Source organism: Bos taurus, chromosome X (genome assembly GCF_002263795.3).
Source record: "Bos taurus isolate L1 Dominette 01449 registration number 42190680 breed Hereford chromosome X, ARS-UCD2.0, whole genome shotgun sequence".
NCBI classification, from domain to species: domain Eukaryota; kingdom Metazoa; phylum Chordata; class Mammalia; order Artiodactyla; family Bovidae; genus Bos; species Bos taurus.
Genome location: NC_037357.1, coordinates 106,121,727 through 106,144,010, shown reverse-complemented (window position 1 = coordinate 106,144,010; position 22,284 = coordinate 106,121,727). Strand labels below are relative to the sequence as shown.

The 22,284-nt window shown below is 39.9% G+C and overlaps 2 protein-coding genes across 2 annotated transcripts in view; both read right to left on the bottom strand.

Moving 5' to 3' along the window:
- PRRG1 (proline rich and Gla domain 1) overlaps positions 1 to 22,284 on the bottom strand; it is a 143,870-nt gene that overhangs the window by 59,089 nt on the left and 62,497 nt on the right. The window contains 1 exon segment of the mRNA NM_001105640.1: positions 3,276 to 3,436. Coding sequence (NP_001099110.1) covers positions 3,276 to 3,436 — 161 coding nt within the window.
- The window catches only part of LOC132344338 (transcription factor E2F6-like), an 81,337-nt gene continuing 62,497 nt past the window's right edge, over positions 3,445 to 22,284 (bottom strand). Inside the window, exons 3-4 of the mRNA XM_059883817.1 lie at positions 16,109 to 17,173; positions 3,445 to 15,893 (exon numbers count right to left, since the gene is read on the bottom strand). Coding sequence (XP_059739800.1) covers positions 16,117 to 16,983 — 867 coding nt within the window. The 5' untranslated portion in view covers positions 16,984 to 17,173 and the 3' untranslated portion in view covers positions 3,445 to 15,893; positions 16,109 to 16,116. The remainder of the gene's footprint in view (positions 15,894 to 16,108; positions 17,174 to 22,284) is intronic.

Here is a 22,284-nt window from a genome sequence, read left to right as displayed (position 1 = left end):
AAAATTTATATGGAAAAATAGGCATATGAGAACAAAACACTGAAAAAGCTTATAAAGGAAACTAGCTGTAATTTATATTAAATATGCTAACAATCTTCTATAATTAAAACAGTGTGGACTAGCATTTAAGTAGAATGATGGACCAGTGGACTAGAATATGAACAATCCTGAAATTCACTAAATACACATGGAAATTGGGTTATGGTAAAAGGTAACTAAAATCACTGGGGCAAAGGATTTCGTAACAAATTGTGTTTGGACAACTGGATAGCTACGTGCAAAACAATCAGATCCATAAGTCACACCACACCCAAGAATAAACTAAGTGAATCAGAGGACTAAATGTAAAAATTCAAATATATTAGAAGAAATTGTGTGAATTCCTCTATAACCAGGGACTAAGAGGAAGGTTTTCTAGTATGATTTAAAAATCTAGATTCAATAAACTACTTGCTTAATGTATAGCTACAATGAAAATGAAAAAAACTGCATAAGTAAAACCCATAAGCAAAGTCAAAATATAAATGACAATTGCAAGCACATATTTGAAATGTATCACCAATAAAGGCTAGTATCTCTAATATATTTTCTAAAAATTCGGGGTGGGGAGGCATGGGAAGGACCATAAATATGATAGAAAAAAAATGAACAAAAGGCCAAGACAACACACAAAATAGATATAATAATGGACCATAATACATGGCAAAATACACAACTTCACTCATAAGAGAATTGTAAACTGAAACACAACCAAGATACCATGTCACACCCTGCTAGTCAGACTGTGAGGGAATAGGCACTCTCTCAAATATCTGGGGGGAATGTAAAACATTACGAGCTTTCTGGCAAATTCTAACAAACCTATACACACATCAACCCTTGATAAGCAATCCAATTCTAAGAATTTACACTGAAGATGTACTTCCTATCATGCAAAATGATTTACTATGGCGTTATCTGTAATTGTAAAACTAGTGAAAACTACTTAACGCCAAAATACAACAGACCGGCTGAAAAAATGGTGACATATCCTTACAAGGAAGTCCTGTCAAGATTTTTTTAAACAGAGTAAGCTCTGTGAATACATACAGAATGACTTTCAGAAGGGACAGATAGATGAACATAAACATTTTTCCCTCCCTATTATGATATGGGCATTAAAATTATAAAACCACTGTATGTGTGCTGTAGAACTGGGCAAATGAGTTAATATACTGGTGTAATTGACAGCCAGGCTTCTCACTGTGGAAGAACATCTATGAAGAATATTTACATTTCACATACAAATACATAATGGGGAAAAGAGAAACCCTGAGGGGTGTTGGAACTGGAGATTAGCAGGATGAATATGCAGGTCCCTAACACACACAGACACGTGTGCGTGCATACACACACACACATTTATATGCATATACATGTATCATTTTTTTCCCTCGCTCTGTTGTTGGAACATCCAGAAACAATGATACTCTGACAGCAATGAAAACACTCTAGCTCCCAGATCTTGGTTTCTAAATATTATTCCTAACTAAAAGCAAGCAAGGCTCCTCAGAGAAACAACCAATGCCAAGACTGGGGCAGGCAGGCAAAGTACAACAGTATCCTGGAGCACCTTGCTGAGCCAAAACATTAAAAAAAAACAAAAATGATAAGGACATGTCAAAGAGACAGAGAAGCTGGTTTGAAGAAATTTCCATTAGCCAAATTTAAGATATTTTGATCAAAACACTGACAGTAATGGATTATAACTCACAGAATAAAATGGTCTATGAAAGAGATAGATCAAGGGAAAATTTTTGTGCATAGTAGACTGCCAGCTAACAAATGTACACTTAACGATGGAGTCAGAAACTCACCATTTAGCATTATGTTAAACTAGAATTTCATTGATTCAGTCAAGAACTATCAATAGCAGATGTTAAAACTAGTGGGTAGAAGTTTGCTGGAGAACAGAACATTTTTACGTAGTGTCAAAGTATCTTCCCACTAAAGTTCTTACCTTTCCTTTAAAGGAACATGATAAAGCAGGATGAAAAGGCACTAGCTTTATGAAAACCACAGTAGAGTATCTAAAATTTGTACTTTTTTGGAAAAACACAATATCAAAACCTAATTTTTAAGTACATGAGCCAGGTTTTATCAGAAACTCCATGCTACAAAATACTATTTATACTATAATCTTATTGTTATTAAAATTATCTATGTACTATGAATAGGCTAGAATGATAAATACCAAAATTATAAAACTGATAGTACTAAAAATTCAAGTAATTTTATTCATTTTTATGTTTTACCATATTTTCAATGTCTCTACAATAAACATGTATTACTTTTATAAGAAGAAAAAGTATGGGAAGAAAAAAACCCACAAGGAGTAAGCAGATACAACATAAAAAAGCTGGAAATAAATTTAAAAGCTAAGAGTGTTTTGTGATTGCATGATGGCATGATAGATGATGTATTCTTTTCCCTGTTTTTACCTGTGGGACTTCAGAGTTAAAAACCCTGACGCTCACAACTGATCACTTTATACACTGATTTTGCCTTTGCTGTGCGCACCGAAATCTAGCAACACTGCCTCTCTGCTCATCTCTCCTTGAATTCCTTCCTCTTCGCCCCTGGATCTTTCCTTACCTAACAAGAAACCACATCATCTTTCTTTAAAATTTCTGCATCCACTGCTCCTGAGATTATCTGATGTCCCCTGAGCACATCCCACACCACTTGTTTCTCAAGTAGTGTTTTTTTCACAGCAGCGTACAGGAGTGGATCTTTATACAATACCTACCTCTCTGAAACATCATTTCCTACTGTAAAGCAGTTTCAAAGAATGTACACCATTGTCAGAATGGGGAGGGGAGTTCTGATATGTCTTTTCTCTGGTAGAAGTAAAATGTTTTAAAACAGCGTCACTATCTATCAGCTTTCTCTGTACTTTCTCTGTGATCAAGCATGGTAGGGTCATGATGGTATCTGCAACTTTCCTGGACAAAGCCTTGCGTAAAACATGCTTACTTAGCCCTTGCACGGATGATCAAACTCAGCTCAGCAGGGTCCTATGGAAATGGAGCTCTCAAACACAGATCAGCACACAGGAAAGTGGACCGAGACCTCTGACCCACATTGTGTTCTTAGAGACCACACTTAGAGTTAGCTCTTTGAGAGGCTAGTTTTTAACTGATAGCAACGCACACGTTTGGGAATGCAGGTTTTAAATATACATCACAAAGGTAGGCAAATCTATGAATATTTTAAAAGACTGCCAATATACTCACAGTTTTTTCGTTATTTTCAAAAGCTTCTCTTGCCTCTTCAAATGTACAGACTTCTTCTTTGCATTCACGCTCAATGTTGCCCTGTCTTATTTCTTCGAAGAGTCCATTCGCTCTTGGGTAGCGTTTTAATACTGAATTGGCTTTTTCTCCAGTGAGAAAAACTACAAAGAGATATAATAATAAGCATAAAACTGTAATTAAAAGTACATGTGGAAAGTTACTGTACAAAATGAAGTCTGCTAGACGCTCTTTAGAGAACATAGCCAACACCCTCAACCTCTTTCTCTAGGTCAGCAAGGAAGTAACACTCGGCTCTCAACCACCCCATCCATCTGCTGTCTTCCTCATCATGTGTGTCCTTTCAGTGGCAGTTGCCCTGGGCAGGGACAGTGACATAATGAACTATCCTATATCCAGACTTTAGCACATTCCTGCCAACCATGGGTGTTTAAATATAGCAATAATGAAACCAGTACATGCATGCATTCATTACTGTAAGAGAACGCCCCAGGCATTCTGCTGGTGGATAGCAGCAATGAAATAAAAATCCAGTCTGTGGACTATCAGTCTTTGTTACCCCTAACTAAAAATAAATAAAACTCCAATTGACCTAATTATGTAAACCCAAAGCACCTTTACTCATGTGAAAAGAAGAGGTGACAAAATACTATCAAGAAATTAAGATAAATTTGGCCATAATTCATTCCAAAGAATATTAATAGTCATTTTGTTCTAAATGCACTTAGCTTGAATATATTTTGACATGTTAATATATTTAACCCCATTTTGATGTCCTTCAGAAAAAGAAAATTGTTCTGACTTGTAGAGGCATTTCATATAAACATTCAAAATGCACATTCATGATACCAGCAAAATAAGGCAATGGTTATAATGCACACTTGTGGGAAATAATTTTTATGTACAGATTCATTTTAAACTAAACTTCAATTACATTTGTCTAAAATGGTCATGCTTGTTTGAAAAGATAAATAGAATGCTACCAGAATTTAATCTTCTGCTAGAGCAAATAAATTAGAAAATACCCTAAGCTTAAAGACCTCTGACATGTGACAAGGTACATAATAGATCCTTCAGAAAATTAAGGGGAAAAAAAGGCCAAATTTTGGGGGGAAAAAAACATTTTGAAGTTAAATGAAAATAAGTAAATATTCGCTTAAAAATGGCAACAACAGGAATGAATTTAAGGTTTACCTCAATTTTAGAAGTGTGTATTTGACTTTATAGAGGATACAGATTCATTACTTAGGACTCTTTAAAATATCCAAATTGATACAAGTTAGATGGGTACACTGAAAACTATGGTATGTCTTCCTTCCTTCTGTGCCTCAGAAGGGTTAAGTAGCGATAAAAATGGATCACAGAATCATAAAAAATCATTAGAAGAAATCCTAGAACATAAAAGGGTGCTGCTGAGTTGGAGAGTAATAGTAGAATTTTCTGCCAGTGCTTTTCAGTTTAGCTGCATGAGCATCTCTTGTTGGACTTACTATCACACATCCTGCTGGGCCTACCTCCCAGAGTCTCTGATTGCACAGGGCTGGGGTAGAGCCAAGAAGCTGCATTTCAAGTAAGAGCCCAGGTCACACTGGTGCTGCTGGGCCCACTCCCCACAGTTTGAAAACCACTACTCAAATGGGAGATCCTTAGAAAATTAGTTCTGAGGAAGGTGTTTATGGAATGCTGGGATTAACAAATGCAAAAAGATCTTTTACTGTATGACTTTTTAGGACTCTTACTATGTATTTAATATATATTTGAAATCTCCAGAAAACAAACACAACACATGCATATGTCACATTTATTTGACTATGGAGCCCTTTTCCAAGGGACATTTCACTGAATTAACAACTTCTAGTCACCGGTCTTATTTATGGCAATGAGAAACAATTCTCTTCCATACAATAGGCCAACTAATACATGAAGATGGTAACTGACTTCCGTTGAGGCTTCTCTTTTCTAGGATAAACATGTCTTGTTCCTTCATCTGTTGGTCATATACCAGAAAAATATATAGGAGTCCCTGTATCATCTTTATCACATTAAATGCTATATTCTACACTGAGTGTGGTCTGACAAGTACAAAACTAATCATGGCTATCAGCTTCCTTGTTTTTAGACACACTAGATATGTCAATTGTGCTTCCCTGGTAGCTCAGCTGGTAAAGAATCTGCCTGCAATGCAGGAGACCCTGGTTTGATCCCTGGTTCGGGAAGATCCACCAGAGAAGGGATAGGCTGTCCACTTCAGTATTCTTGGGCTTCCCTGGTGGCTCAGCTGGTAAAGAATCCACCTGCAATGCGGGAGACCTGGGTTCGATCCCTGGGTTGGGAAGATCCCCTGGAGAAGGGAAAGGCTAACCACTCCAGTATTGTGGCCTGGAAAATTCCATGGACTGTATAGTCCATGGGGTCGCAAAGAGTCAGACATGATTGAGCAACTTTCACTTTCAGATATGTCAATGAAGTCTAAGGCTTCCTTAACTTTTGGTGACAGGTTTATTGAAAATAAACCAATCAATAATATTGTATTTTAAGCTTTTAAGAGGGGAAAAACCCTAAATTCTCCTAAGGGAAAATCTTACATGCTGTCTACGTTGAAAAATGTGTCAAGGAAAGCAGCTGACTCCTAAAATCAGAATGCAGACTAATTCAGAAGATCACACAATTATAAGGTAATGTACAGCAGGACACAGCCCTTCTAATTCCAGCCTAACCAAATTACCAAGAGCATTCTACAAACATCTCCTGTGTATTTCTTGTACTGGGAGGCAACGTGATATAATACTGAGACCTCTAGATGCAATAACCTGGCAAGGAGGTTTTTATCTCACTTGCCAAATATGGTCAATTAGAAGTTACCACTTGGAACAAGAATCTGACTAGTAGGAAAGATACTGTTACAGATTAGTTATGTCCTGGGAAATATTGAAGACAAAAAGGAGAGGGGGTGACAGAAGATGAGATGGCTGAATGGCATCACTGGCTCAATGGACAGGAGTCTGAGCAACTCCAGGAGATAGCAGAGGACAGGGAAGCCTGGTGTGCTGCAGTCCATAGGGTCACAAAGAGTCGAACACAACTTAGCGACTGAATGACAACATGTCTGCCATATATTAGGGAACAGGAAATTGTGGAAGAGTATTTTCCAGTCCTAATCAAAGTAATTTGGAAATCTAATGGGTGATGTCAGAATTGGGATCCTTTCTATGCGAAAGCAAAATAAGGGAAAGGTGGCATCTTGAACCTATAAGGTAAGATCAGACTATTTCTTCCTAAAACGCTGGGCAATCTCCATGATGCAGGGGCTTGTGTTTGGACTTAATGTTTGAAACTAAGGTTGATTATTTTCCTCTACCTCCTTTTCATCAAAATGTGTGAGGTACCCCAGAGCTGTCCAGAATCATGTGTATGCCTTCTTCAGAGATGACATGATATGACAAGTATACAGACTGTAAATCTACTCTAAGAACACAACACTGAGGTGGTATTCAAACATGTTCTTGTCTCATTAAAGTACATAAGGAAAAACCTAAGCTGTTTTCTATTCAGTTAGGGAACATCCTCACTAAGGAAAATATTTCAACTCTAAGACTGAAATACCACCATAAAATAAGTATATTAATTAAAAAAACATAGCTACTTTTTCATAATTTCAAAATAAATAGCTCTCACCCATGCTTTCTCTTCAAAAGAAAACAGTAAAAATAAGTGAAATAAGATGACTGCTCAAGTAACTCCCTAAATTACTCCCTTAAACCAAAATATGTAGTCATGTTGCATATTTTTAACATTGCAGGATACTAAAACTGATATTTTAATGTCAAAAATCTTTATCTAGGTAAAATCATGTGCATATATTTGCTAAAAAACAGCAGATGGCAGGGCCTGAAAGTTAACAGCTCATGTGGAAAATCTCTACTCCCCTTATCTTATCAGTTCTCTTATCTTGGGTCTGAATTTACTCAAAGAGCCATTATTTAAAGTGGCAAATGTTTACATTTTTAAGTGAGCAAAACTTTTTATTTAGGACATATTTACTGAACACAGACTATGTACAATGAGATAATGACAAGTCACAAAGATCAATAGGAAATGGCCTTTGCCCTCAAGGTTCTTTGGTGCAGATAATGAAGATAAGAGATAAACAAACAGCTCTAATGGAAGATGAACTAGATATATGCTGTTTGAGGTTGGCTGCTGCTGCTGCTAAGTCACTTTAGTCGTGTCCGACTCTGTGCAACCCCAGAGACGGCAGCCCACCAGGCTCCCCCGTCCCTGGGATTCTTCAGGCAAGAACACTGGAGTGGGTTGCCATTTCCTTCTCCAATGCGTGAAAGTGAAAAGTGAAAGTGAAGTCGCTCAGTCATGTCCAACTCTTAGCGACCCCATGAAGTTGGCAGGCAGGCAAATTTCTTCTGGGTAGGTGTGTTGGTGGATGGGAGAGAGGCCTGGAGAAGGACGAGTGAAGTGTATTAGGGCTGGCCTTTTAGGGACATGCAAAGATGGTGAAGAAAGACACCCTACGAAAACAAAAAAGTGAGTGAAGGCCTAGAATCAAATAAACCTAGGGCCATAAATAAGGAATAATGAGCTTGCCAGTAGGGCAGAGTTCACCATTTAAAAAAGGAAGAGAGGGAAATGGGACTTGAAATGGCTTGATAGCCGTGTCATGAGGCACTGAATGTTAGGCTAAAATATTTAAACTATTTGATAGACCCAGCACAGTCATAAATAAATAAATAAAGTTATTTTTAAAGTTTACTGAAAGAGAAGCGCTAAATAAAGGAAGCAATATTCAAAAAAAAAAAAAAGATTTTAGACCGATACTTCACAGAGAAAAACCTAGAAAAATGTATATGTACAAGATTTAGGGGTAGGATGAGGAGAAAATGGAGGGATAAAGGCCAGGAGAAACGCTACTTACATTAGACCAGGTTAAGAAATGATAAGATCATGCTTTAGAATGGTGCCAAAAGGAAGGGAAAGAAAGGGACAGATGTGAAATTTAGGGTTAATATAACCCAACATATAAATATAACTCAATGTGCGATGCCTTTGGCCACTACACCTATCATGTAGCTTATTCCTCAGTCAAACCAAATCTTGTCATTCTCCATACAGGCTTTTTCATGCCTCCATAATGCTATACCTAATATTTCCCCTGCCAGGCAAACTCCTATTCTATTCAGATATGAAGTGAAAGTGTTAGTCACTCAGTTGTGTCCAACTGTCTGCAACCCCATGGACTGTAGCCCACCAGGCTCCTCTGTCTATGGGATTCTCCAGGCGAGAATACTGGAGTGGGTAGCCTTTCCTTTCTCCAGGGGATCTTCCCGACCAATAGTCAGACACAACTGAGTGACTAACACACACTATTCAGCTGTAACATCCTCTAAAAATGCTCCCTAGATTCTACTTCCCACTTCATTAGACACAGCTGCTATAGACTCTCAGTAATTAGGTAGAATTCAATTATAGCAATTAAATAAACTATATTGTAATTTTATTAGAAGTTTTAGTATGCCTATCTGATTCCCTCTCAAGACTTGCGGACGGGCCCCACGTATTATTAATATTTTGATCTAACCTCTGTCTTTCATAATGCCTAGTAAAGATTTTGGTATAGAACAGGATTCAGTAAGAGGGGAAATGAAAACGCAGAACAGGAGAAACTTGAAATCTGAATGACTAGAAACTGGGAATCCATGGGCCATACCTCCAATTATGAAGCAGCATCACAAAGTTAATATATGATTGTGAAACAAACACATGTACAGCAAAGTTTCTAGTTAGCCAGCACTTGAATGTCCTTTTCGCAAAAGCAAGCACCTTTTGAAATTTGTACAACAGTTCTATTTGGACTCTGCTTGGAGCATATGTTTTGTTGCTGTTCTGAAAGAAACACTGATTTGCCCCAATAGTTATGTAGCAGGAGAGCAGCTGGACACCTACTGATGTGGGAAGAGGGCAGAGCCAGTTCCTGGCAAGGAACTAGCAGCTTAGCTTCCCAAGGTGTTGCAGCCAATTCATGACAGATGTGTTGGATAGTCTACATTTGGGGAGAAATTCATTGATACATCACATTGGTTGGATACCACACAAACTATGAGCTGAAGGTCATTCAGTTTCATTATTAGGTAGTTCTACACAGAAGGTGGATTTTGGCTGTGATTAAAAAAAAAAAAAAAAAAAAAACAATAGGTGCTATGTGTGAGAAGAAGTGAGAATGTGTGAGAAGAAGTGAGAATGTGTGAGAAGAAGTGAGAATGTGTGAGAAGTTTTGTGATCCTCAAAAGGTACACACATCCAATTAGTAAGTAACTGCACGGCTATTTAAAAGAAATATCAAAACAAAGTGTGAGTTTTTTGGTTTCCTAATGCACATAAGTTCAGTTCAGTCACTCAGTCGTGTCCAACTCTGCGATCCCATGGACTGCAGCACGCCAAGCCTCCCTGTCCATCACCAACTCCTGGAGCTTACTCAAACTCATGTCCATAGAGTCAGTGATTCTGTCCAACCATCTCATCCTCTGCCATCCCCTTCTCCTCCCACCCTCAATCTTTCCCAGGATCAGGATCTTTTCCAATGATTCAGTTCTTCACATCAGGTGGCCAAAGTATTGGAGTTTCAGCTTCAGCATCAGTCCTTCCAATGAACACTCAGAACTGATTTCCTTTAGGATGGACTGGTTGGATCTCCTTGCAGTCCAAGGGATTCTCAAGAGTCTTCTCCAACACCACAGTTCAAAAGCATCAATTCTTTGGCACTCACCTTTCTTTATAGTCCAACTCTTACATACATACATGACTACTGGAAAAACCATAGCTTTGACTAAATGGACCTTTATTGGCAAAGTAATGTCTCTGTTTTTTAATACGCTGTCTAGGTTGGTCATAGCTTTTCTTCCAAGGAGCATAAACATAACTAATGCCCATAAAAGTTATGTTTATACTATACTATATACTATTAAGTATGCAATAGCATTATATCTTTAAAAAGTAATGTACATACCGTAATTAGAAAATACTTGATTGCTAAAATGTTAACTATCACCTGAGAACAGAGGGTTGCCAAAAACCTTCAATTTGTAAAAGTCGCAATATTTGACAAGTGCATTAATAGGAAGTATTTATCTTTTTAAGAGGTGACCAAGCTCTCAAGATATAAATACCTATTAAGTTGTTTAGACCTAATTACTTCATAAATGGAACTATCAGGCATTTCTTTTCGCCTATAGCTGCTATGAAAAAGCCACTGCAAACTAAGAGTACTTTAAACTCAGCAAGTTTGGGAACCTCTGACCTAGGGGTTCTGAAGACAGATTGGGTCTTGCCAATGTGCTCCCAAATCCATCTGGCACATCAAGTTTCAATGGGCTGCGAAGTTTCCTCTTTGAGGAAGGAAACTGAGATCCGTTTTGGAACTTGAAAGTTGGTGACACCTGTCACATGGGCTAGTTACTGTGGCCCTGATAAAGTTAGCAGGAAAAGAATCCAGTGTAGTCCCCACCCCATCCAGTCACACCCCCTCAGTTGTAGGTTACCTTCAGTTCTCCCCCAATTAGCTGCTCCAGTTCTGCCAGCTTGTCTGGGGAAGAGGCCAGGGAGATGAAAACTGAAATACACAATCACTAGGTAGCCAAAACACTGGGCAATCAGGCTTCCTGTGTTATGGAGCGAGCAGAGGGGAGTGAAGTGCCGGGTAGAAAGGTGTTCTCCTCTTTCCCTAGTGCTGCTGGTAATTACTACCAGCCCAGCCAGGGCAAACCTATGCCTCAGTTCAGGAAGTGGCTCCTCTACTGTCCTTGGAATTGCTGGGTATCCAAAAGCCTGGTTTGGGTGCCCAGGTTTCAGTGTAAGACGGCTCAGAGGTTAAAGTGTCTGCCTCCAATGCGGGAGACCCGGGTTTGATCCCTGGGTCGGGAAGATCCCCTGGAAAAGGAAATGGTAACCCACTCCAGTATTCTTGCCTGGAGAATCCTGTGGACAGAGAAGCCTGGTAGGCTACCGTCCACAGGGTCGCAAAGAGTCAGACATGACTGAGCGACTTCACTATTCACTATACGCCAGCAACAACATGAAGAGCAAGAAAAAAGGGAGACTTCCTACAAATGCGCCTAGCATTCCATTATCTTTCTTCGGTGCAGGAGGCAGGATGTACTCCTCTATTTGTGGGAGAAGGTGAGCTTCACATCCTACTACTCCTTCATCTTCATCACTCCTCACAGGATGTACTCCTCTAGACTTCAGGTGCAACCCTAGAGTTCCTACATGTCCCACAGGAACAGGGCTGGTAAGGGAAGAAAGAAAGACATTCTCATATTTTCAGGGGCTGTGGTTAATTTGAGTAATGAATGTGATCTCACTGGTATCCCAACTTTGTTAAATGGTACCCATCAGCTACACATTTACAAAGTAAGGAAGAGGCATTAAAGCAAACAGCTATGTGAGGAAAGCCAAAACCCTAAGCTTCCCTTCCTCATCTGTAAAACTGGAATAACAGCACCAACCTCAGTTATAAATGAGGTAGGTATTGGACATAAGGTGCTTTGCTCAGAGCCTGGCAAAGACTGGAGCTCAATAAACAAGAGTATGATTTGTTGTCACTGTCCTGGTAGCAGTTATTTCATTAAAGGAAAAACAAGAGATTTATTTACCAAGATGATAAAAAAATACACTTAGAAAAGAAAGAATAATTGATCAACGATAGGATTAATTTGCAGTGAGTCTGTATGATTAACTCCAGGGATGCCTGGAAGTCTGGTCTCCATGGTCAAGTTTGGGATGAAATGTACAAGCTTTATACAATGCTGTTTAAAGCCCTTGGAGGCACTCTGTACTAGCCTGTCTAGTTTATTGAAAAATGTATAGATTGATGGTTTGCACTGATGGCATGCAGCCTAATTTCAGCTATATGACCATTAAATATCAAAGATTCTCAGTAAACTTGTCCTCTGGCACCCCTGAGACCAAGGTTATCTTGCATGTATCTTGACTGTTCTCACTGAGAAGACAAAGCATATCCTGTGTTACAAAAAATGGGCTTAGGAGCCATCTTTCTCCTGCTGCACCATACCTTCATCATTGTTGTTCAGTCACTAAGTCAAGTCCAACCCTTTGTGACACTATGGACCATAGCCCCGCCAGACTCCTCTGTCCATGGGATTTCCCAGGTAAGAATACTAGATTGGGTTTTCATTCCCTCCTCCAGGGGATCTTCCTGACCCAGGGATTGAACCCACGTTTCCTGGATTGGCAGGCGGATTCTTTACCACTGAGCCACCAGGGTAGTCCATACCTTTATAATACCTTATGAGAATCTCATAGGTCCTTTCAATTAGTTAGTGTCAAGTAGTGGCTACTTGGAGAAGGCAATGGCACCCCACTCCAGTACTCTTGCCTGGAAAATCCCATTGATGGAGGAGTCTGGTGGGCTGCAGTCCATGGGGTCGCTAGAGTCAGACACGATTGAGCGACTTCACTTTCACTTTTCACTTTCATACATTGGAGAAGGAAATGGCAACCCACTTCAGTGTTCTTGCCTGGAGAATCCCAGGGCTGGCAGAGCCTGGTGGGCTGCCATCTATGGGGTCGCACAGAGTCAGACACGACTGAAGCGACTTAGCAGCAGCAGCAGCAGCAGCAGTGGCTACTTTGATGATTCATAAATATTCTGAGGATATCATGAGATTTAAAATTTTGAGGGCTTCCCTGGTGGCTCATTGGTAAAGAATCTGCCTGCCTGTGCAGGAGACATGGATTCCTGATCTGTGACGATCCCACATGCCATGGAGCAACTAAGCCCATGTGCCACAACTAGCGAGCCAGTGCTCTAGAGCCCAGAAACCACAATTACCAAAGCCCATGTGCCCTAGAACCCATGCTCTGCAACAAGAGAAGCCACCGCAATGAGAAGCAGAAGCCACCGCAATGAGAAGCCTGTGCACCACACCTAGAGAGTAGTCCATGATCTCCGTAACTAGAGAAAAGCCTGGGAAGCAACGAAGCCCCAGCACAGCCAAAAATAAGTGAATAAATAAATAAAATTATTTTCAAAAATTTCAGAAATTCTTCAGAATATAAATTATGGACTATTTCTGGTCCTTATTTAAGAAGGACTTGATTTTATAAGAAACTCATAAGGAAGTATCCTTTACCATACCTTACATGCTTACTTTTGTTAACTTCAATTTTTGTCAAATGTGTGCTAAGTCTGTCATCATGAGAATTTTAACGAAAGATTAGAAAGAAGCTCTTAAGGATTGAGAATTGAAAATCACACACATGACAGATATACATATTTAGAGAAGCATGAATGAGTAGCTGTAACAAAATATCCTAAATTATTTTCTACTGATATTTGGGTTATTTGATAGTTCAGGTAGCTATTCAATATCTGACATAATCATTGTGGATATTAAGGATAGTAAGACATTATTTATGCAGAAGTCACTCATACCCATAAACTTAGAAACAAAACACGACCAAGGTGATGCATTCGAACTTCTGTTTTACCTATAAGGGAGCCCTAGCTCCCTTAGACTTAGCAAGGATTAATTTACTCATCCCTCATCCATGAGCCTGGCTATAAGACTGGAAAGCTTATTTTGCACATTAAAGCCGAGAAGTAGAAGGGACTAGGGGTGAGCTGAACTAGATCAACACACTGACAGCAACAAGAAATGAAAGTTGGTGGATCTGACGAGGAAAGAGATAGGAGGCTCTTTGAGGTTATTTACAAGTTTACAGAGGGCTTTTGTTTACATGATCTCATTTTACTCAGAACATTTTGCAAAGTAGAGTATTTGTCATATCTCACAAGTAAGAAACTGCTGTTTAGAAAGGATGCTATCACTTGTGGCCATGCTTCCTTTGTTGGGTTTTGGGGGCACCACCTTCTTCAGTTGTTTTTCCCCTTCCTCTCACTCTTCCCTCTCAGGAAAGGCTTTTTCTGCTGTCTTTTCCCTTAAAATAAATGTTAACTGGCCTCTCCTCTTCTCCTTCCCTCTAATTAGGTGACCTCATCCACTCTCATGTTTAGTCATCACATATAAGTGACAGCTGCCAACTCTACAATGCACAGCCTGGCCCTGTCCAAGGAGCACCTGACTGATACACACACCTTCTGCTAAAACTCTCATGTTCATCACCTGTGCCCAAGGAGCACAGTGAGCAGTCCCAGACTGGCAAAGGCAGTTGGCAGGGACTACTAGGAGGGAGGAGGCTTGTGTTCAGCAGAGGGGCAGGACTGGCAAAAGCCACTGGAGCTCACAGGTGTGCAATTCCTAAATGCTCAGTATTATCTTCCAATATTTTGATTTTTGATTCCTATGCTCTTTTTATACATGGTTTTAATTCCATGTTGCTTCAATTCTTTCTTTGAAAGCAAGAGAAGCTTAAGATATGAATTTGAATGACACAGGAACCTTGTATGCTACACAAGCCAAGTATTATTAGTCTAATTTTACCATTCACTGACTCACTCACTAATTTGTTCAAACATTTATGTAGCACTTTTTATGTGCCAGATGTTGGTGCAAGGCAGTGGGCTTAACAATAAGACAAAGTCCCTCAAGGAGCTCATAGTCTAATGGCAAACTACTGAGTAAACTGAGGCACAGAGTGGTAAATGCTTTGCCCAATGAAGTGGAAATAATAGGTACCTGGAAATGATTGACTAGAGCTGGAGAGAGGGCAGGGTACCATTAGGTCATCATAAGTAAACCCCTTTGACTGAAGAGCAAGGCGACATACAGAAACATATTACAGAATCTGCTTGCAAAAAAGGTTAAAATAGGGGACTCCCATGGTGGTCCAGTGGTTAAGACTTTGCCTTCCAATGCAGGGGTGTGTGTTCAATCCCTGGTTGAGGAGCTAAGACCACAAAACCAAAAACACAGAACAGAAACAATACCGTAACAAATTCAATAGACTTTAACAATGGTCCACAGTAAACATTTTTTTTAATTTTTTTAAAGGCCAAAATAGTTTTCAATTGTCACCATGACTGAATTCACATCTTGCAAGGAATTATTAAACCATGATCTGATGGCATTTCTACACTTGCCCCCAAAGCCTGGGGGCATGCCACCAGTCTGCTCCAACACAATCAATCTGTAGGGACCTTCAAGTCCAATTTTAACACTGGGAACCATAGTGAAATACAGTAATTTCACAAACTTTAAGGATACAGCATATTTATGACACCTCTACATACAGAAGTTTGGAAAAAACTCTTCTCTAACCCTCATTCAGAGGGTTCTGGTCAGTTATAAATACCAGAAAAATTAGAGAATACACCTGTTACTTTCCATATAGACATTATTTTGGTTGCACAAGGGTAAACAGTCTTTGAAATACTTTATAAGCAATCTAAACATTATACAAATATAAACAAAGACATCATGTCCAGATGCATGCATACCCCTATCCATTGCAGACATGAACCCATATTAAGGCAATTTCTCTTGTGATAAAAACACCTGATCCATGCAGCAAAGGGCAGAGTCCACAAAGAGCTGTCCATCCAGCCTGCCCAACAGTTTCAATGATACTCTGTGTGATGCAGTAATCTCAGGAGGCAAGATGTCTATTTCACTGGCAAAAAAAACAGGGAATAATTAATTTTTTTAAAGTTGTTTTCAAATGCAGAAACCATAATTATCTAGTAATCTAAGTAGTGAACTGCCCGAAGTTACTCCTGGCCTTATTGCTGTAAGGGAGAATGAGAAAGCATCGAGGATGATTTATTCCTCTGAAAATCACATCTGGTGTGTAATTCACCCACCCGGATGTCCCCAAAGATTCAATACCTGGATCCTCACATGCCATTAGTTTTCACTTCAATCAACTCTTCACTCTGCTCTGGAGGATCTTCTTCTTTCTCAGGGTGAGGGTGTTCTGGCTGTGTGCTTTCGGAGGAAGAGCTTCCTACACCATCCGATGTTTCATTACTTGAGAGATCCTCCGCCATTTCACATACATAAACATCGATAGGTCCTGTGGTGCTCTTCATATTTAGTGAGACAGAACCCTCTAGGGGAATTAAAAGATCCAAACTGGTATCAGGCGGAGATTTAACTGCAACTACAGTCTGTTCACGGAAGATGTCAAGGCTATGAATATCTTCATATGACACATATGCTAGCCTCTTCTTTTCTCTGTCCGCTAGTAACTCATCCCACTGTTGAGAACAATCCTTAATTAATTCATCCAGAGATGCTTCTTTCGCTGATAAGTCAAGAAGTTCCGCCTCCAGCTGCCTCTGTTTGGGCCGTATCTCCAATTCATTAAGATCAGGTCCTATCCATTGAATATGGCTCCTAGACTTTTTTTCAACCAGCTTGATTCCACTTAAGACATTGGTGACATCATACAATCTTCGTTTTGGTATTCCCAGTGCTTCTGCAGCTTTATTTAAGTCAAGAACACCTTCTGGACTAGATCTGAGAAGAGCCATAAATCTTGGAGTTAAATCAGACAGGGATGAATTACACCGACGTCTCTTCATACCTGGGCCTTTTTTCATGGACACCTGTTGCGTACTATCTTCTAAATTAACTCTTACTTTTAATGGGCGCAGGTCCTTCGTGCAGACGGGGTCTTTGGATTCACCGCACACCGTCTTCTCCTCCACCCGGTCCACATGCAAGCTGCGTGGCTCCCAAGCAGGCTGCTGCTGACTCATGCTGCCCGGCTGGCCCTCGCCTCGCACTGCACGAGCTCTCCCGCCTTCTCCCACTCAAGTCGGGCACCGCTTCCAACACACCGGTCCCGGGGGACAAGCACGAACCTGGCCCCTGTTGTGATCAGATGCTCAACGTGGCTAGGCCGGCCCTCTGGCACACCGCTGCCCCACGCCCCTGGGAGCTGGAACGCTAGCGGAAAGAAAGCACACTGATCTACGGCACTCAGAACACGAGTCCCGCCATCTTTACGCATGCGCATGCCTGCTGCGGCTGGCACGTTCTGATGCACGCAGTATGGTGTTTTCACGTTTGTTTTGTTTTTGTTTTTTTAATACAAAAGATCGGCCTCAGCTTTGTGGCTCAGCTGGTAAAGAATCTGCCTGCAATGCGGGAGACCTGGGTTCAATCCCTGGGTTGGGAAGAGCCCCTGGAGGAGGGAATCTGGCTACCCACTCCAGTATTCTGGCCTGAAGAATTCTATGGAGTATATAGTCCATAGGGTCACAAAGAGTTGGACACGACTGAGCAACTTTCACTTTCAGCAATCGGCAACATGTATTTATTCAAATAGAAAGTTTGTTCCTAGTCGGTGTTGTGTAAATGTTGGTGTGCCACAATCTGAAACTATAAGGAGTCCGCGTACTAAGAGGTTATTTTTCTCTTTTTTAAATACATCTAATATCTTGTTTAGTTGTGAATTTCTCATAAAAGACTGTGTAAGATGCTAAGTTATCCATTTATTTGAGCCTTCTGTTGTTAGTCATATGAAAACTGCCTTTTGAGACTCTCTGTTTGAAGTCTGAGAAAGCCAGTATCTGTTCACTGCTTTCACCAACCCTGTATTGAGACAAATGAAAATTCAGGCAGAGTATGGAAGGGAGGAAAGATCCTGAATTTGTAGTCAGGTATGCGGATTTCTGTCCAGCTCTGGGACTAAACTGGCTACATGATTCTGCATTTGTTGCCAAATTTATCTGGGCCTGTCTCCTAATTTGTTAACCTAAGGTTTATATGTATGATTTCTTAGGTCTTTTCAGTTGTTACTGTAAAATTTTATACTTGGAAAGATTTTTGTTAAGTGGGAGTAGTGTATTGCATTCAAATTCTTTGGGGATATGAATATATTATTTTTCAGCCAAGCAATCACCATCTCCCAAACCAACAATAAAAACAAACAAGAAGCAAAAATCAACAAGATACCCTCCCCATCAAATCCTGTGCTCAGATTTATATACTATAAACATTTTTATAAAATGTCACACTCATATTTCCTTGCTTCTAAACTTTTGATACCATCATTCAGTCAGTTGTGTGTACATACAATGCCTTCAAGTTTTTTTCTGCTAAAATGGGTATAAACAGACATTTCTTATCACAAATGGATGGACACAACTTTCCTTAGAACAACTAAGTCTCACTAGAATTTTCAAGTGACATCTCACTTCCTAAAAACCAAATTATGCAAAATAAAAAGATCCTATTTGACTGTTGGTGGGAATGTAAATTGATACAGCCACTATGGAAAATAGTATGGAGATTCCTTAAAAAACTAGGAATAAAACGACCATGTAACCCTGCAATCCCACTACTAGGCATATACTCTGAGGAAACCACATTTGAAAAAGACACATGGACCCCAATGTTCATTGCAGCACTATTTACAATAGCTAGGATGTGGAAGAGATCTAGATGTCCATTGACAGATGAATGGATAAAGGAATTGTGGTACATATATACAATGGAATATTACTCAGTCATAAAAAGGAATGCATTTGAGTCAGTTCTAATGAGGTTGATGAAACTAGAGCCTATTACACACAGTGAAGTAAGTTAGAAAGAGAAAAACAAATATCATATATTAATGCATATATATGGAATCTAGAAAGAAGATACTGTTGAACCTATTTGCAGGGCAATGATGGAGACAGTCCCTGGGGTCACAAAGACTTGGACATGACTGAGTGACTGAACTGGACTGATGGAGACAGACATAGAGAACAGACTTATGGACACGGGGGCAGGGGGGTTGGAGAGGGTAGGATGTATGCAGAAAGTGGCATGGAAACATATACATTACCATAGGTAAATCAGATAGCCAATGGGAATTTGCTATGTGACTCAGGGGGCTCAAACCAGGATTCTGTGACAACCTAGAGGGGTGGGATGGGGAGGGAGGTTCAGGAGGCAGGAGACATAGGTATACCTATGGCCGATTCATGTTGATGTTTGGCAGGAACCAACACAATTTTGTAGAGCAATTACCCTTCAATTAAAAATAAATTTCAATATTAAAAAAGATCCTATTTGGATCATCTTCCTATTACTGAAAAAAAGAAAAAAGTTCCTCAGTCATGTCTGACTCTTTGCAACCCCATGAACTATACAGTCCATGGAATTCTCTAGGCCAGAATACTGGAGTGGGTAGCCTTTCCCTTCTCCAGGGGAATTTCCCAACCCAGGGATCAAACTCAGGTCTCCCACATTGCAGGCAGATTCTTTACCAGCTAAGCCACAAGGGAAGCCCTCCTATTACTTAGGGAGGTGGGAAAAAGATTATTTCTCAAATGTATTTCACCACTGTAACCTATCTGCGGAACTTAAAAGGCTATTTTTTTCATAGAAGGTAGGTTTATAATTCAGAATTTGTGGTACAGTGGTGCTCATGTGCCCATACAGGTTGTCACAAACTTACAACTTAGTTAGAATGGCATGTAGTATACATTTTCACAGGAATTAGGAAGTGGAAACCCACTCAGGAACTGAGACATTTAAAATATAATTTAATGTTATAGGACTGAACTAGAGAGAGTGGGGCATCTCAGGGTTTGAGAGAAGTAACTGTTGTATCTTTAATATCCTGAACCTGCTTCTTAAGGACAATGTAGTGGTTATGATCCCTATCTAAGAGTTCAAAAAAAGACATCTTTGTGCTATCAGAGGTATGCAATGAAATGCCAGATAACAGGCAGGTTTCCAGGAAAAAGTGTGGAGAAAAAGCCAGAAATGGATTTCTATAAGACTGAAGACAAAAGAGGTAGTGTATGTCTATAAAGTCAATAGATCCCTTCCCCCATGAGGAGGGATCTATTACTAATTCAATATGGTTTACTTGAAAGCCAAATTTTACATCATATATTCAGATGTCTCTTGTCTAATGATTTTATGCTTTGTAAGGAATAATTAGATACAGAGAAATTATCTAATAGATTCTCCCACAAGGGAAGGTAAAAAGCCAAATTTCTTTGAAGGAGTTTTACAATAACTCCTTATCAAAAAGAATACTTCATGAAATGGTAGATGACAGCAATCAAGTTACTAGCAATTAAACCAACTGCTTAAATGTATGGTACTTTAACGTGATATTTATGAATGAAAGCCGTGCCTTACCCACAGGAAGCAAACAAATATGGGTTTAGAAAATGATCTAATTTGCACAACATTAAGCACACAATCCGGTAGAAGCATAAAAACAGGGGAATTCCTAAGATAGGTATTTCCCATCACTAGTGCCTCAACTCTCATCAACAAGAAGATCATTTGTCTTAGAGTTTATAGTTGCTACAACCACAAAACTTTGTTTTTAGTTTATGAATATGATTTACACTGATTCTGGTTACACTGGATCTGTCCCATTTGGAAGAATACAGAAACAACTACAACAATCACCATTAAATGGGCTGGCGGGGGGGCAGGGTAAGGCATGTAGTGAGACTCAGCAAACATGAAACATAGCTTTAAATATATAACTATGTTACAGTGAATGCTTTACACTCTGTCAACATAGACAGTATGGTATTATCTATGGGATAGTTAACTGTAATTTAGATGCTAGGAGTGAATGATTGTCCTAATAGAATACATACTACATTTAATCAAAAAGTCTCATATCAGAGATGGTTGTTCAGAGAACATGCAAAGCTAGTGGTCAGCTATCTTTCTGTTATGCACAACAGCAGAGCAGAATGGATTTCAGAAACAGAATCACACTGACAAATTAGTACTTTTATTAATTAGCACACAGATTTCAGAAAGGACTTTTCGCTGGTGAAATCAATGTTGTTTATATGTGAATTTGTTCTAGAAGTGATGTTGACAGAATTCAAACTTCTGCTTGTTCTGTCTGAAGGGGAGAGGAACACTCACCAGTATTCCCTCTTCTTTCCCTTCTCTCCTAGTGGCTCCTCAGGGACCCCATGTAGGAAACCTGGGGCTTCACTGAGCACACTGAAACCACGGATCCATCTCAATCCCTTCATTTTGCTGACAATAAAAGGGAAATCCAGGCTAAATGACTTATCCAAAGACTCCAAGGACAGCCTTACCCAAGGCTGCTTGATTCTAGGACCAGCACTACATCTTGGTTTCTAGAACCATAATGGAAGCAAATTTCACATACTAACGTAAGGGGGAGTCATTCTGGCTTATATATGATTAAACTCAAAGTTTATGCTAACTAAAACAGCCTGCTTATGGCCTATCAAACAAACACCCTACATCTTCCTTGATCCTTAAAGAAAAGTGTGCATTCATCAGAAGTAAAAAACGTCTATGTTAAAAATAAACATTAAATGCCTCCCTTCCTGGGCTGCCAATGGTGGTGCTCCTTCAATGATGAGATGCCCTTCCCAGGTACCAAGGCTATACTGACTCCTGTGTACATGCTGATTTGTTATTGTTGTTTCGAAATCTTGAAGGAATGGATCCCTAACTTCTTGTCAGGACAAAAAGCAAAAATGGTATTTTTTGTTCTGACAAGATACAAAACTGTGCTGTGGAGAAGGAGATGACAACCCACTCCAGTATTCTTGCCTGGAGAATCCCATGGACAGCGGAGCCTGGCGGGCTACAGTCCATGGGGTCGCAAAGGAGTTGGGCATGACTGAGCAACTAAACAACAACCAGCCACACACACAGCAGAGTGAGCTGCTAAAAACAAACCTCAGCATCTAACTTTCCTCCTGCAAATTCTTCAGTGGCTTCCAGCTGCTTTTGGAAGAAAGTCCTAAATCTAAAGACCTTTCATAAATCAGCCTCTACCTTGCATCACCCCCCTCTTCGTTCCCTGTGTCCCAGTCACACTGGCTGGCTTTCTGTTTATTAAATATCTTCCTGCTTCAGAGCCAGCACACAGGCTGTTCTCTCTGCTTGCAACACTTTTCCATTTCCCACTGTGCTAATCTTAAGTGTTTCTTCTCCACAGAGAACGTTTCTGGTTTCTCCATGTAGGTCAAGACTTTCTGTTAAATCTTCTCTTAGCACCAGGCCCATTTCAGAGCACTTACTGTGACAGTAATATAAAA